The sequence below is a fragment of the Bidens hawaiensis genome, unplaced genomic scaffold, assembly GCF_021521415.1.
Source record: "Bidens hawaiensis isolate Kalapana, Puna unplaced genomic scaffold, B.hawaiensis_p1.1 tig00003244_1, whole genome shotgun sequence".
NCBI lineage: Eukaryota > Viridiplantae > Streptophyta > Magnoliopsida > Asterales > Asteraceae > Bidens > Bidens hawaiensis.
In genome coordinates, this window is record NW_027491178.1 from 2542749 (window position 1) to 2556294 (window position 13546).

General features: G+C 35.5%; 2 protein-coding genes and 1 pseudogene across 6 annotated transcripts; all 3 read left to right on the forward strand.

Annotated features, from left to right (window-relative positions):
• The first annotated feature begins 1232 nt into the window (after positions 1-1232).
• Positions 1233-6821, forward strand: LOC143623030 (importin subunit alpha-1-like). Of its 5 annotated transcripts, none has more exons than XR_013151819.1 (13): positions 1233-1356; positions 1484-1718; positions 3017-3113; positions 3199-3290; positions 3369-3500; positions 3570-3755; positions 3829-3992; positions 4068-4146; positions 4589-4717; positions 5072-5199; positions 5296-5667; positions 6340-6431; positions 6464-6821. XR_013151819.1 is itself a non-coding variant. In XM_077094038.1 (12 exons), the coding sequence occupies exons 2-11, from the start codon at positions 1506-1508 to the stop codon at positions 5663-5665; spliced, it is 1590 nt and encodes a 529-aa protein (XP_076950153.1). In that variant the 5' UTR covers positions 1233-1356; positions 1484-1505; the 3' UTR covers positions 5666-5667; positions 6340-6821. The 5 variants fall into 5 exon arrangements, 2 of the variants coding, with proteins under 2 accessions (XP_076950153.1, XP_076950152.1); XR_013151817.1 differs by having other exon boundaries at positions 6346-6462; positions 6513-6821; XR_013151818.1 differs by having other exon boundaries at positions 6346-6431.
• A 1422-nt stretch (positions 6822-8243) lies between these two features.
• LOC143623032 (serine/threonine-protein kinase/endoribonuclease IRE1a-like) lies at positions 8244-11564 on the forward strand. The gene is made up of 5 exons (XM_077094040.1): positions 8244-9666; positions 9766-9938; positions 10684-10930; positions 11009-11312; positions 11412-11564. The coding sequence occupies exons 1-5, from the start codon at positions 8399-8401 to the stop codon at positions 11544-11546; spliced, it is 2127 nt and encodes a 708-aa protein (XP_076950155.1). The 5' UTR covers positions 8244-8398; the 3' UTR covers positions 11547-11564.
• A 590-nt stretch (positions 11565-12154) lies between these two features.
• LOC143622919 (uncharacterized) lies at positions 12155-12568 on the forward strand (annotated as a pseudogene).
• Positions 12569-13546: the final 978 nt, after the last annotated feature.

The following is a 13546-nucleotide window of genomic DNA, read 5'->3' on the forward strand; positions in this document are numbered from 1 at the left end:
CGTGACCTGTTTAGATCCTGTCATATTATAATTATGAGGTGGCAAAAGTTAGCACTGCCCTGGCACTCACCATACTTTCAAGTGGTTGCAGATATTCAAATTCGAATTTCAGTGGCACACCCGTAAATACTTCATTAAACCACGACTTATTAATTTGCTTCTTGTTTCACTGTTTTGGCATGAGTTTATTATTTGGACCTCGTAGTTTACCATTGTTTTTATTTTTAGCATCATACTTTCTATTCATGTCAATTTAACCAAGTTATTTGTATCAAGAACTTATCTGATACCAAAAACATACATCATCATTTATTTACAACCGTTGACATCGTTACAACACTTCCCACGACGAACGTGCCCCCCACGCATGCACCTTTGTTTGTTACTGACCATACGATGTTTTTGATTGTCCGATGATCATGATCTCCTAACTTTATAGCCATTATGGTTATTGTCCACTGTCATTTTGTATCAATCATCTTTATTTTTGTTTCTTTTGATCTAAATATTTAAATTTCAATAAAAATAAATAAAAAAAACTAAAATTTGAAAAGTAAAAATACACACCCTAATCTTTTTGGAAAGAAAGAATACCATAACTTAATGCTATCATGCTTTGATTAAGAATTTAAGATTACCAAAATAATTCTTAATCATGAAGAAATAAAAATTACACTAATGGTCCTTTGTATTAAAACTTATCACAATTTTGATTTACTTTAGAAGACTATTCTAAATAAAAAAGTACACTCATCATTTTTCAAAGCCTAGCATCCTTATTAAATGTTTCTTCAAATTCATATCATTTTTCAAAACTAAACCCATAATACAGGATTTTATAAATAGGAATCATAATTTTAGCAAACAAAAATAAAAATGGCAATGATCTCGTCCAAATGGTTAAGGTGAGTTACTCATATACTTAAATTAAAAAGAGAAGTCTTGGGTTCAAGTCCTACTGATGACAAAACAAGAAGTTTCAGGTTAGGTCAACGATTTTTCTCACTGACTTCCCCTTGAAAGTGGTCACCGGGTCAGAACTGATGAAGCAAATTGATATATGCGCTTCCCTTCAGAGACGTGCCAACCTATAACACTATCATTCCATACATGGAACAGACCAGTGACTCGTCAGTTTTCTAAATTACCGTTAAAATACATACGAAATGAAAATTGAAACAAAGTATGAGGACCAACACCTCAAATAACCTAAAAGTCCACTTACTTTATTTGAAAACAAAAACAAATCATCATTATTATGTTTCATTTCATTTAAATATTATTACCATTCATTCAAACCCACTCCACGAATTCGATCCTCCCTCTTCTCTCTCCATACAACCGGCCGCTCTTCAGGTACGTTTCAATTTCCGTTCAATCCAATGATATTATTCATCAATTCATCCAATTCACACACGTATTAACCAAATCCATACAGTTATACCGATCAATTTTGGTTTAATTATGTGTATTTGCTACCTAGGGTTTTGAATTAGCAATCGATCATGTCTCTGAGACCTAGCGCGCGTACGGAGGTTCGCCGGAACCGTTACAAGGTGGCGGTTGACGCGGAAGAAGGACGGCGGCGTAGGGAGGATAATATGGTTGAGATCCGGAAGAATAAGAGAGAGGAGAACTTGTTGAAGAAGCGTCAGTTGCTGTCGTCATCGCAGCCGTTGACTGGTGCTGCTGTTCAACCGTTCTCAGTCGAGAAGAAGGTATTATTATTATTATTATTATTATGTTGCTGCTAATTATTAATGTGAATATGATATAACTAGACATGAGGCTAGGGTAACCTGGTGGATCTAGAGCTTTATTGTGTTTGTTATATTGAATTGGTTTATTATGAAGAAAATTATAGACATGCTTTTGTGAAGAAGGTATTGTTACTGTTATTGTTTTCTGCTTGTTATTAATGTAAATATGATATAACTAGATATGACGCTAGGGTGATCTGGTAGAATCAGAGCTTATTGTGTTTATCATATTGAATTGGTTTACTATGTAGAAAATTATAGACATATGCTTTTATGAAGAAGGTATTATTATTGTTGTTGTTATTTTCTGCTTGTTATTAGTGTGAATATGTTATAACTAGACATGAGGCTAGGGTTACCTGATGGATTTATAGTCTTATTGTGTTTGTTATATTGAATTGGTTTATGATGAAGAAAAGTATAGACACGCTTTTATGAAGGTGTTATTGTTATTATGTTGCTGCTTACAATTAATGTGAATATGATGTAATTAGACATGAGGCTAGGGTTACCTCGTGGCTTTGGAGTCTTATTGTGTTTGTTATATTGAATAGGTTTATTGTGAAGAATGTTATAAACATTATTCGATTTAATACGAGTTGCTGTACTGTTTGATTTCTGTGGATGTGTGAATTGATGTTTGGATGCATACGATTTGCTGGATTAATTGTATTGTATTTTTATTGTATGATTATTATTTTCAGCTTGCTGTTAATGTTAATGTGAATGTGAGACATAAGGCTAGGGTTATCTTTTAGCTTTAGAGTTTTATTGTGTTTGTTATACTGAATAGGTTTATTATGATGAAAATTATAAATTATGTATCTTATTTTTAATGATACCAGTGAATGCATATTATTTGACATATATATGTGATTATTCTACCTTTTTAAATTATAATTGTTTCAATTTTGATTCTGTAATTCTGTGCAAGTACTATTGATATAATTTAGCATTATGTTATTGAATTTGTTACATCTATGTGTTTGATTTATCTATTTTTCTTTGCTCTATTCGGTGGTCTTTGTATAGTTTAGCATTATGCTATTGAATTTGACATATCTGCGTGTTTGATTTACCTCTTTTGTTCAAATTCTTTGTACGTTGTTTGCTGTATTCATTACACTAATGTAATTGAGCATTATGTTATTGAATATGAATAAGTGGAATTGTTGTTTATATCATTGTATGTACGATGGTATTATATATACATTTTGTGTCACTTGAACTACAAATTGGTGTTAATTGAATTGCAGCTAGAGAGTCTCCCGTCTATGGTTGCTGGAGTTTATTCCAATGATAATAATTTGCAACTGGAGGCGACTACTCAGTTTCGTAAATTGCTTTCCATAGGTATATACAACATACATAATGCCTTTTCAATTGCAAGAAGTATACTTTTTTGTAGATCTGATTAATTGAGAACTTTGTTTTACAGAACGGAGCCCACCAATAGAGGAAGTTATACAATCTGGTGTTGTGCCTCGCTTTGTTGAGTTCTTAATGAGGGAAGATTTTCCACAGCTTCAGGTAATGTTTCTTGTTTTATTTTACATCTTGTCTGTTTTTTTTAATAATCTGAATAATATTTTTGGCTTTTTGCTACAGTTTGAGGCTGCATGGGCACTCACAAACATTGCCTCTGGAACCTCTGAGAACACAAAGGTTGTCATTGATCACGGGGCAGTTCCGATCTTTGTCAAGCTTCTAGCTTCTCAGAGTGATGATGTGTGCGAACAGGTAAGCACTAATTTGATGTAAAATTGGATATAACTTTTAAGAGGGTATTTGACCACCTTTTCGTTCCAGGCTGTTTGGGCATTGGGAAACGTTGCTGGTGATTCTCCGAGATGTCGGGATCTTGTTCTTGGTCACGGTGCTTTAATTCCTTTACTTTCTCAGTTAAATGAGCATGCTAAGCTTTCCATGCTCAGAAACGCTACCTGGACGCTATCAAACTTTTGTAGAGGAAAACCACAGCCTCCATTTGAGCAGGTAATCACTATTACTTAGTTTTGTGCTAAAATTGTATTTCTTTTAGAGGTACTGATTTTTTTAATTAATATAGACAAGGCCTGCACTTCCAGCACTTGAGCGACTTATTCATTCAAATGATGAAGAGGTGTTGACCGATGCATGCTGGGCTCTTTCTTATCTTTCTGATGGTACCAATGACAAAATTCAAGCTGTGATTGATGCTGGTGTTTGCCAACGTCTTGTTGAGCTTCTGCTGTGAGTCTTGCTTCATGTTTTTGTTTGGTCGGTGATTCATACAGTATAATAATTTTTTTTTCTTTTGATTTGTAGTCACCCATCTCCTTCGGTACTCATCCCTGCGCTTCGAACTGTTGGGAATATTGTCACGGGTGATGATCTTCAAACTCAGGTACAGTCTTCAAAGAGTTGGTATGTGTTTTTTTGGAAACATGCTAGTTGCATTTTGAGGGAATTAAGTATTAATATAAAGGATACTGTAGGGTTTGAGTATGTAGATGGTCTGTTAGTGAAGTGTTAACTATTATGAGTTAAATCATATGCTCAGTAGGTATTCTTATAATTATAGTTTTATGTGGTCTGGTTTTGTTATAAAACTAAGGCTCTGGTACTTAATTCTTTTTATACGACTAAATAGCTAACCCAAAACTCTTAACACTATTTTTTCAGTGTGAATGTAATTTCATATGTAAGTCCTAGGTTTTTGTTACACAAATTGTTAGGCAACTGACTAAAATGATACATTGTTCATCTGCGTTCAGATTATAGGGTTTAGTTTTATATTTTAGGTAGATAGTCTACAATTGCGTTGACGAAATTTTTTAATTTGACAGCATATTATCGAGCGTGGTGCACTTCCTTGTCTGCTGAGCTTGTTGACTCATAACCACAAGAAGAGCATCAAAAAGGAAGCCTGCTGGACAATCTCAAACATCACAGCTGGAAACAAAGAACAGATACAGGTAAAGTATCCTGCAAACTCATTTAGTTCAGTTTGTTTTTTTTTTTTGGTTTTAATTACACGCAAAACTGAAGCAATTGAACCAAAAAGTCTGTTTTTATGAGTACATAAAACTAATCCATCTGTTTTCGGTTATTTCATTTCGTTTTTTTTTGGTTTAATCTTTATGCAAAACCAAAAAGATCAGAAATGCAGTTTTTTAGAAAACCTAAAACCAAACTGCCGGTTTTTGTTTGGTTTAGTCGTTCTCATGCGCACCTTGTTTAACCCACTTATATTGACACATGGAATATAAAATGCCAGATACTAATAGAGATATTTACAATAGTTTAACTGTCTTTGTTACAACATACAGACTGTGATAGAGGCTGGATTAATCGGTCCACTAGTCAACCTGCTCCAAACTGCTGAATTCGATATTAAAAAAGAAGCCGCATGGGCAATATCAAATGCCACTTCTGGTGGCACCAACGATCAAATCAAGTAATTCCATTTTCAGCATCTTTCACAATGTTACACCTTTAAAATAACCGACACTAATAGAACTCATAAAGTTATACCATGATTTATTTATTACAGGTATCTGGTTAGCCAAGGTTGTATTAAACCTCTGTGTGATCTTCTTGTATGCCCTGATCCAAGAATCGTGACTGTGTCTTTAGAAGGTCTCGAGAACATTCTGAAAGTAGGCGAGGCGGAAAAGCAAGCGGGTAACACGGGTGATGTTAATTACTATGCTCAGTTGATTGACGATGCTGAGGGGTTAGAAAAGATTGAGAATTTGCAAAGTCACGATAATAATGAGATTTATGAGAAGGCGGTTAAAATTCTTGAGACGTATTGGCTGGATGAGGAGGATGAAAATGTGGCTGATGGTGGTCAGGCTAGCTTTGACTTTGCTGGAAATAGTGTTCAGGTTCCGTCTGGTGGATTCAATTTTAGCAGCTGAAGGTAATTACTATTTGCATTATTGTATGCAAATTGATTTTGATTTTTAAGTTCTTAAGACTAGATTATGGAGGTGGCATGATGTGTGGATCGGGTAAGTTAGGTTATGGGTCAAAAGAGGCATGGTAGTGGGGTGCATGACACTAACCGTACTCCAAACAAAAACGCACAGGAATTTACGGGCTTTTTTCTCCATGTAATTAAAACTAAAATAACTGAAGCCAAACAAAACTTGTTGGTTTGGCCGTTTGGTTTTTCATTTTCAAATTTAAACACTATTTAATTTATAAGATTTTGAATAGATTGTGTACTCCAATTATTTTAGCCCAAACGTATTTAAATCAGTTACTCATTATTAACATTTAACACAATGATTTAGGCCCAATTTCTTTATTTTTGGGCAATTATTTTTAGCCAAAAATTTTCAAGCCCAAATGGTAAATCCGAAAGACAAACGGATGGTCTTCAAATCCCAAAAACTGGTTTTTTTGGTTTATGATCTGGTTTGATCCTAAAACCAACCTGTGCACGTGCTGACACATTTTATAATAGAGGTGTTTTGTTAATTATGGTTTTAGGTGACAATTTTTTTGAACAATAATTTAAGCTTACAACATACGAATTGAGGAGGTGAATTCATTTAGGCGATGATTACTTGACCTACAAAATTTTAAGCTGCAGGGTTTTGAAGGTACGATGAAGTATGTTGGTGGCGTCAAAGGTCAAGTCCGGTCAGGTCAGGTCAAGTCATCGGGTCAGAGCATCTCGTGTCGTGGGGTTACAGAATGGTCGGGTCAAGTCATCGGGTCAGAGCATCTCGTGTCGTGGGGTTAGACTGGTTGGGTCAGTGGTCTTTCTTTTGAAGGGATGCGAAAGGTGGGTCTGTCGGTTCCAGTATACGAAGGGGTTGGCGAAGGTTTTTATTTAGTGAATCAGTGGGTAAATTGTCTGGTTGTTTCCTTAAGCAGCTGGAGGTGGTTACTATTTCGTTTAAGGGTGGGTTTATAATTAATTACAAATACACAAGGAGTCTTTATTAATTTTGGGTTTTCATCTTTAATGTTTTTGGACCCGTTTGCTTTTAGACTGTATCGGGCGTTCGTTTTACTTGTGTTTTATGTTTGAGTCGGGACTAAGAAGTCTTTATGTTTATTGTTCGTTATGGTTTTCAGCAAATGTTCTTTTTTTAAGACTATAAACAGTTACTTTTAGTGTTTAATGACTTTTATTTACATGCGAATGTGATTAGTTTTAGTTACTACATTTTTGTTTTCGAATGTGATTGTTGACCATTATAGTTGATGTGACTATAATCGCATGTCGTTAAATAGACATATGATCTAATCTTATAACCTACGCCTACGATGATGTAAGTTAGAAGTTGAATGTACCAACGATTTCTCAATAATCACATCAATGCCAAAAAAAGGTTTAAAAAATAAGTCATAATTCACAAATTACAAAGTTGTAACTTATTTCTTATCCACTTACAGATTTTAACTTTCTCAAACACCTTACTTATAAGTTATAAGTCACAAGGAGATGAAATAAGCAATCTCAAACACCCCCTTAAGTTAACATGGAGCACTGTATGTTTAACAATCAAATATTTCACGCATGTTATAATACTATAATTGCTAAAAATAACTTGTGTGGTTTAAAATGACATTGGTTTCTCTTAACATCAAATATGTGCACACATGTAATATATAAAAGTATATGTACCAATGTAGTCAATGCCATCCAATTGGGCTCACTCGCTGTGGCTGTACGACAAAATGTGCTTGTTGCAATGAGAGAACACAAATGTTTCCATAGTGTCATCCCTGTTCGAAAAAAAATTGCAATTTTTTATCATCGTTGCCTCCTATTATACTACTATACGTAATTGCAAATTGAAATTGCTAACAAAGAAACACAAATTGGTTTGTAATGCAAAATCCCCAAAATATAAAACCTAATAAAATTGCTAACAAAGAAACACAAATCGGTTTCTAATTCAAAATCCCCAAATTTTAAACCTTAAATAAACCTTAAAGAGAGAAACCATCCAAGAGCTAGATAAGGGAATATACATACATATATATATATATATATACTGTAGCTTTAGGTTTGCAATAATAATAATAATAATAATAATAATAATTTGAGGTAGATTAGGAGGTTGACTTGAAGAAGAAATCCATTCTAGAGTCCAAAGTCCAAACAATCAATGAATGAATGGATGCTTGAATTGCAGGTACGGATTGGAATTTTCACCGGATAATCCTTCCTAATCTAATATTATTATGATGATGATATGCAAAAATTCAATGATTCGCAGCTTGTACTCGACTCTATTCCTCATCCTCCTCTTCATTCAGAATCAGGAAATCTCGCCGGTACAGGCTCGACGCTCTCTCTTGTCCTATCCGGAGTAAGTTTCTTTTTTTTTTTATTATTATTATTATTATTATTATTATTATTATTATTCACCTTAAACCCTTGTTGTTTATTTCTCTCTTCAAACAGAAATCATGACACGGCACTTGTTGCTACCTTGGATGGTACAATCTATCTGGTGTATCGTGACTCTGGGAGGGTAATCTGGTCATTTGCTTCAGGATCAGCAATTTACTCTTCACACCAAGCTCCAATCATCCATGATCATGATTATGCTGATGCCACTAATTATTTTATAGACCTCGGGGATGATTGGAAGCTATTTGCACACACAGACGCTGGCAAACACCCAATGGATATGGATATGAAAGAATTCATCAGAATCATGCCACATGTATCAGAAGACGGAGGCGTCATTCTCGCCTCCAAAAAGACATCTGCCTTTGCTGTTGATGCTAGTAACGGAAAGATAATACGTGTTCATCACAGCTCCCCCGATACTACCTCAGATTCCATCGTCCCAAAAACGATTACTAAACACGGAAACCCCGATAGGCAGCTCTCCTTTACACGAACAGATTACATTCTCACCTCATTTGCTCCAAATTCTAACCAAGTTTTATGGAACGTGACGGTTGCAGACATCGATGTCGCCCTGTTTTGTTACCAAAACCAGAATCTGATAGCGGGCCCATCTTCGTCCCCAGTTGTTGATGTCGGGTCGACATCTCATGATAGTTTTAATATGCCCTTATCGTGCCAATCGAAAGTCGATGTTCATCGGTTACGTATACCTCGTTTAAGTGCCAAGCAAACCGAAGATAAAGCTCCAGTATTATCACTCCCACCAACTGAGCTGTTAGTTTTACTACCGAATCCAGAAAAATTGCTACTAGTTTCACGTGATCATGACTTTGAAACCATGGGTCAGAGCTCGAAAATCTCGGGCCCACAAGATGTAAGAAAGCATGTAGTATCTGAAAGACGGATAGCGTTTTTTGTAATATCGGCACTTATTATTATTATTGGTTTTCTTATGTATCGTCACTATACTCTAATGTCGGTTATGTTGAACAAAAACGCAAAGTCGTCTTCTTCTAGAAGGAGAAGAAATCGGAAAACTGGGAATAATTTTGGGAATGAGGACGGATATGGAGTTATGGAAGTTGATAGTGAAAAAAGTTTATTAAAGTTTAATCATTTAATCGAGTGTGACACTGAAGGGAGGTCGATTGGTAAACTATTTGTGTCGAGTAAAGAAATTGCCAAGGGGAGTAATGGGACTATTGTTCTAGAAGGAGTGTATGAAGGTCGTAAGGTTGCTGTGAAACGCCTTGTGCGGGCCCACCATGACGTCGCATTTAAAGAAATTCAAAACCTTATTGCTTCTGACCAACATCCAAATATTGTTCGTTGGTACGGGGTGGAATATGATCAAGATTTTGTTTATCTTTCATTGGAGCGTTGTGCTTGCAGCCTTTATGATTTGATTCAAATGTACTCGGATTCGTGTCAGAACATGGGACCGACACACTCTCAAATGATGAATGATGTCATGCGTGAGATTTGTTTGTGGAAGCCAAATGGTTATCCATCTCATATCTTGTTAAAGCTAATGAGGTGGAGTCTTTATTATCATTGTTGTTATTGTTATTATTATTACCATTATTTCATTTTGACTAAAGTTTTTAACATGCTTTTCGTTTAAATGTTTCATAGGGATATGGTATCTGGCCTTCTACATTTGCATGAATTGGGGATTATTCATCGGGATTTGAAGCCTCATAATGTGTTGATAGTTAAAGAAAAAGTCCTATGTGGCAAGCTTTCTGATATGGGCATAAGTAGGCGCCTTGTTGGAGACATGTCATCATTAGGACATCATGCTACAGGTAATTAAGGTCAACTTAATTTTATTAATTATATTTAGGCTTTTAAACGAGCCGCGGGCCGTTTTGAGTTACTTGAGACTGCCTTGCCAGAAGCATGAATCGAGCCAAGCTTAAAAAAGCTCAGCCATATTGATTTTTTGATTTTTAAATTTGTTGTAATGTTAAATGACGAAAATACCCCTCGAATTAACTGACCAAATTAAATCTGTTAAGTCAAACAGTGAGTTGGGGATCAAATTCGTAAAATTTAAAGCTTAGGGACCAAATCTGTCATTTGGCCCAAACCACAGGGACCATCCTTATAACTCCCCTAATATTTATTTTGAGTTATTTTGTTGTAATAGTAAATGACGAAAGCAATCAATGGCTCGAGAGACTCATGATTAATCAAAAGATGATAAATCGAACCGAAGTTCCAAGAACAATGTTCTTTTAATATTAACTTAATAAAAAACTACTCAAAACTAAACAACCATAACCCTATTTATACTAAAAAGTGAAAATATAAATTAGGAAACTAGATAAACACAAAATAATAAAAGATATTAAAAATCATAATTCTAATGAAGAGATAATTCTGCATCAATGCCTCTGGAATTAACATTGTTATAATCAAACAGTGTTTTTGGGGATCGAATTCATAACATAAATCATAAGTTTAGGGACAAATTCAGAATTGGCCCAAACCGACCATTCGTGTAAAAATGCTTAGTTTAACTTTAATTTTATTGCTTTGTTGCATCAGGTTCTGGAAGTTCAGGATGGCAAGCACCCGAACAACTTCTTTTGGGACGCCAAACACGGGCCGTAGATTTATTTAGTTTAGGATGTGTCCTGTTCTTCTGCATGACACGTGGCAGACACCCATTTGGCGACCATCTCGAACGTGATGTCAACGTGGCCAAAAATAAAGTCAGTCTCTTCTTAGTAGAACACATTCCCGAAGCAGTTAATCTCTTCTCACAATTATTAAACCCCAATGCTGAACTCAGGTACAACTTAATCACTTGGTCGTCATCATCATCATTATTATCATATGATTGAACTTATTATTTAATTATTTGTGTCAGGCCAAAGGCATCCGAGGTGTTACATCATCCTTTCTTTTGGAATTGTGAGACGCGCGTGTCATTCTTACGCGATACAAGTGACAGGGTGGAATTGGAAGACAGGGAAGCTGGTTCCATTGTTCTTGGAGCGTTAGAAAGTAAAGCGTGTGTGGCTTTGGGTGGAAAATGGGATGAGAAAATGGAAGATGCATTTATTGCTAATATCGGGCGTTACAGGCGGTACAAGTATAATAGTGTTCGTGACTTGTTGCGAGTGATTAGAAATAAGTTGAATCATTACAGGGAATTACCCGGGGAAATTCAGGTTTGGTTTTCACTTTTCAGTTGTCCATATGTAAAATTTAAAAATAAGATGCTGTTAATAATAAATGTTAGTTGTTTTAATATACTATGTGGTTTGCAGGAATTGTTGGGATCAATACCAGAGGGCTTCGATCAGTATTTTGGCAGTCGGTTTCCTAGACTCTTGATGGAGGTATACAGTGTTATGTACCAGTACTGCAAGGAAGAAAAATGGTTTTATAAGTACTTGGGATGATTAGTTTATAACTATTTAATGTATTATATGAATGCTATATCCCGTGTAAATATGTATTATTATTATTATTTGTGTTATAGCAAACACCATTGTTGTTTATAAATCTATGTTGTATTTTAGTTTCATGGTTTATATTTCATGAGGTTAGAGTTTTTTATCAGATCGAACTTTAGTTGTAACTGGATTAGAATTCATGAAAAGAAAATACCCAATTCGAATTTTAGTTAGTTTGGTTCAAATGAAAACCTTACAATGTTGTACATGTATTTCTAGGATTTGAAATACTAGGGTTCTTGACTCCCATCTTTCTTCAATAAACTAATTTGAACTTTTTTAAAAGAGGCTTAAGTGTAACGTATACTTAAGCCTAACAACATGCTTATTATATCTTTAGCTTTAGTAACCGTACCAAGCTTATTGTTTGTTTTTCACTCGAATGGCTTGCTTGCTAAGGGTTATGTAGATTAAATTCATATTGTAGTTTAGATGGAAACTAGTTTCCTATAAAAGAAAACAACATTATTATTATTATTATTATCTTCACCAAATCTCAAAATAGCATCAGAGTTATTGTCTCATCCGCTGCTGCTTTATTTTACCCAGGCAACATGGCGTCTTCACTGAAGGAGATCCTAACACGGCCGCCGGTGGGCCCGGCAGTCGGTCAATACAAGGTTAACCTGATGGCATTCTGCAAGGACTTCAACGCCCGGACCCAAAAGTACAAAGCCGAGGCCCCGATTTCCGCCACTGTCACCGTGTTTAAAGACAATACGTTTGAGCTCAGTGTCCGTTCACCCTCGGTTACTTGGTTTTTAAAGAAGGCGGCTGGGATTGAGTCCGGGAGTGGGCGGCCTGGCAATGTGGTGGCCTCCACCATTACTCTGAAACATGTTTATGAGATTGCCAAGGTCAAGCAGGCCGACCCCTATTGTCAGTATACGTCGCTGGAGGCCATTTCTAAGTCCGTTATTGGGACCACCAAGTCGATGGGGATTAAGGTTCACAAGGACTTGGATTGATTGAAGCTCTTTTTGGTGTAATGAAGCTTTGTGTTGAAGCATATGCTTTTGATTATCAGTTTTCTTTTCTAAGGTTTGGCTTTAGACTCTCTTTCAAATCCTTTTTTCCATATGTTTTAAGTGCATAAAAATGATATGATTTATGACTATTATGATACTGTTTAAGATTATTCACATCCCTAAGCCTGCCTTAAAAACACTAGACGAGTCAGTTGGCCTTACGTCAGATTTTCACCAATCTTTTAAAAATACTCATTTTCTCTCCATTCGTATTTCTAGTTTTCCACATTATCACTACTTCCTACATTATGTGTCCTAAAGATTAATAAACGAAAGAAAAGAAGAGAAATGGAATTACCGTGAAAAAATCACCCAAAAACGCCGAGGGGGGCGGTGTTTCCCGGCGTTTTGGAGCCCAAACGCTGCATAATATAAATGGATACGCCAAGGTTTTTGCACCCTTTTCTATTACGAGACACAAGCCAGCTCTAGTTATAAGCGCAATCGAAGCTTAAATTACAGTTTGGTGGAGGATTTCGAGCATGGGCCCAAGTTGAACCTGTTTCAACTTGAACTTGACTTGTAATTCTATTGGCATAGCCCTGGCTTGTAACCGAATAGGAAGTTCTGTGAACCGTTCGACGGGAAGTTTGTTTATGTTTGTTCATTTAAAAAACGAACAAACATTACTACATGTTTCGTTCGTTCATTTATGTTTCTTTATGTTAATTTTAATGAAACGTTAGATAAATTATCTACTTAATGTTTTATATTTGTTCGTTTGTGTTCGTTGATATTTGATTGTGTTCATTTACGTTTGTTCATTTATCATTGTTCAATTATGTTCTTTTATGTTTGTGAAATGTTAGTTTAGATTTTAAATGAACGAACATAAATGAACACGAATATGTTCTTTTTTCTTTAACCAACCAACCAACACAAACACAAATATTTTTCTGATTGTGCTCGTGTCCGTGT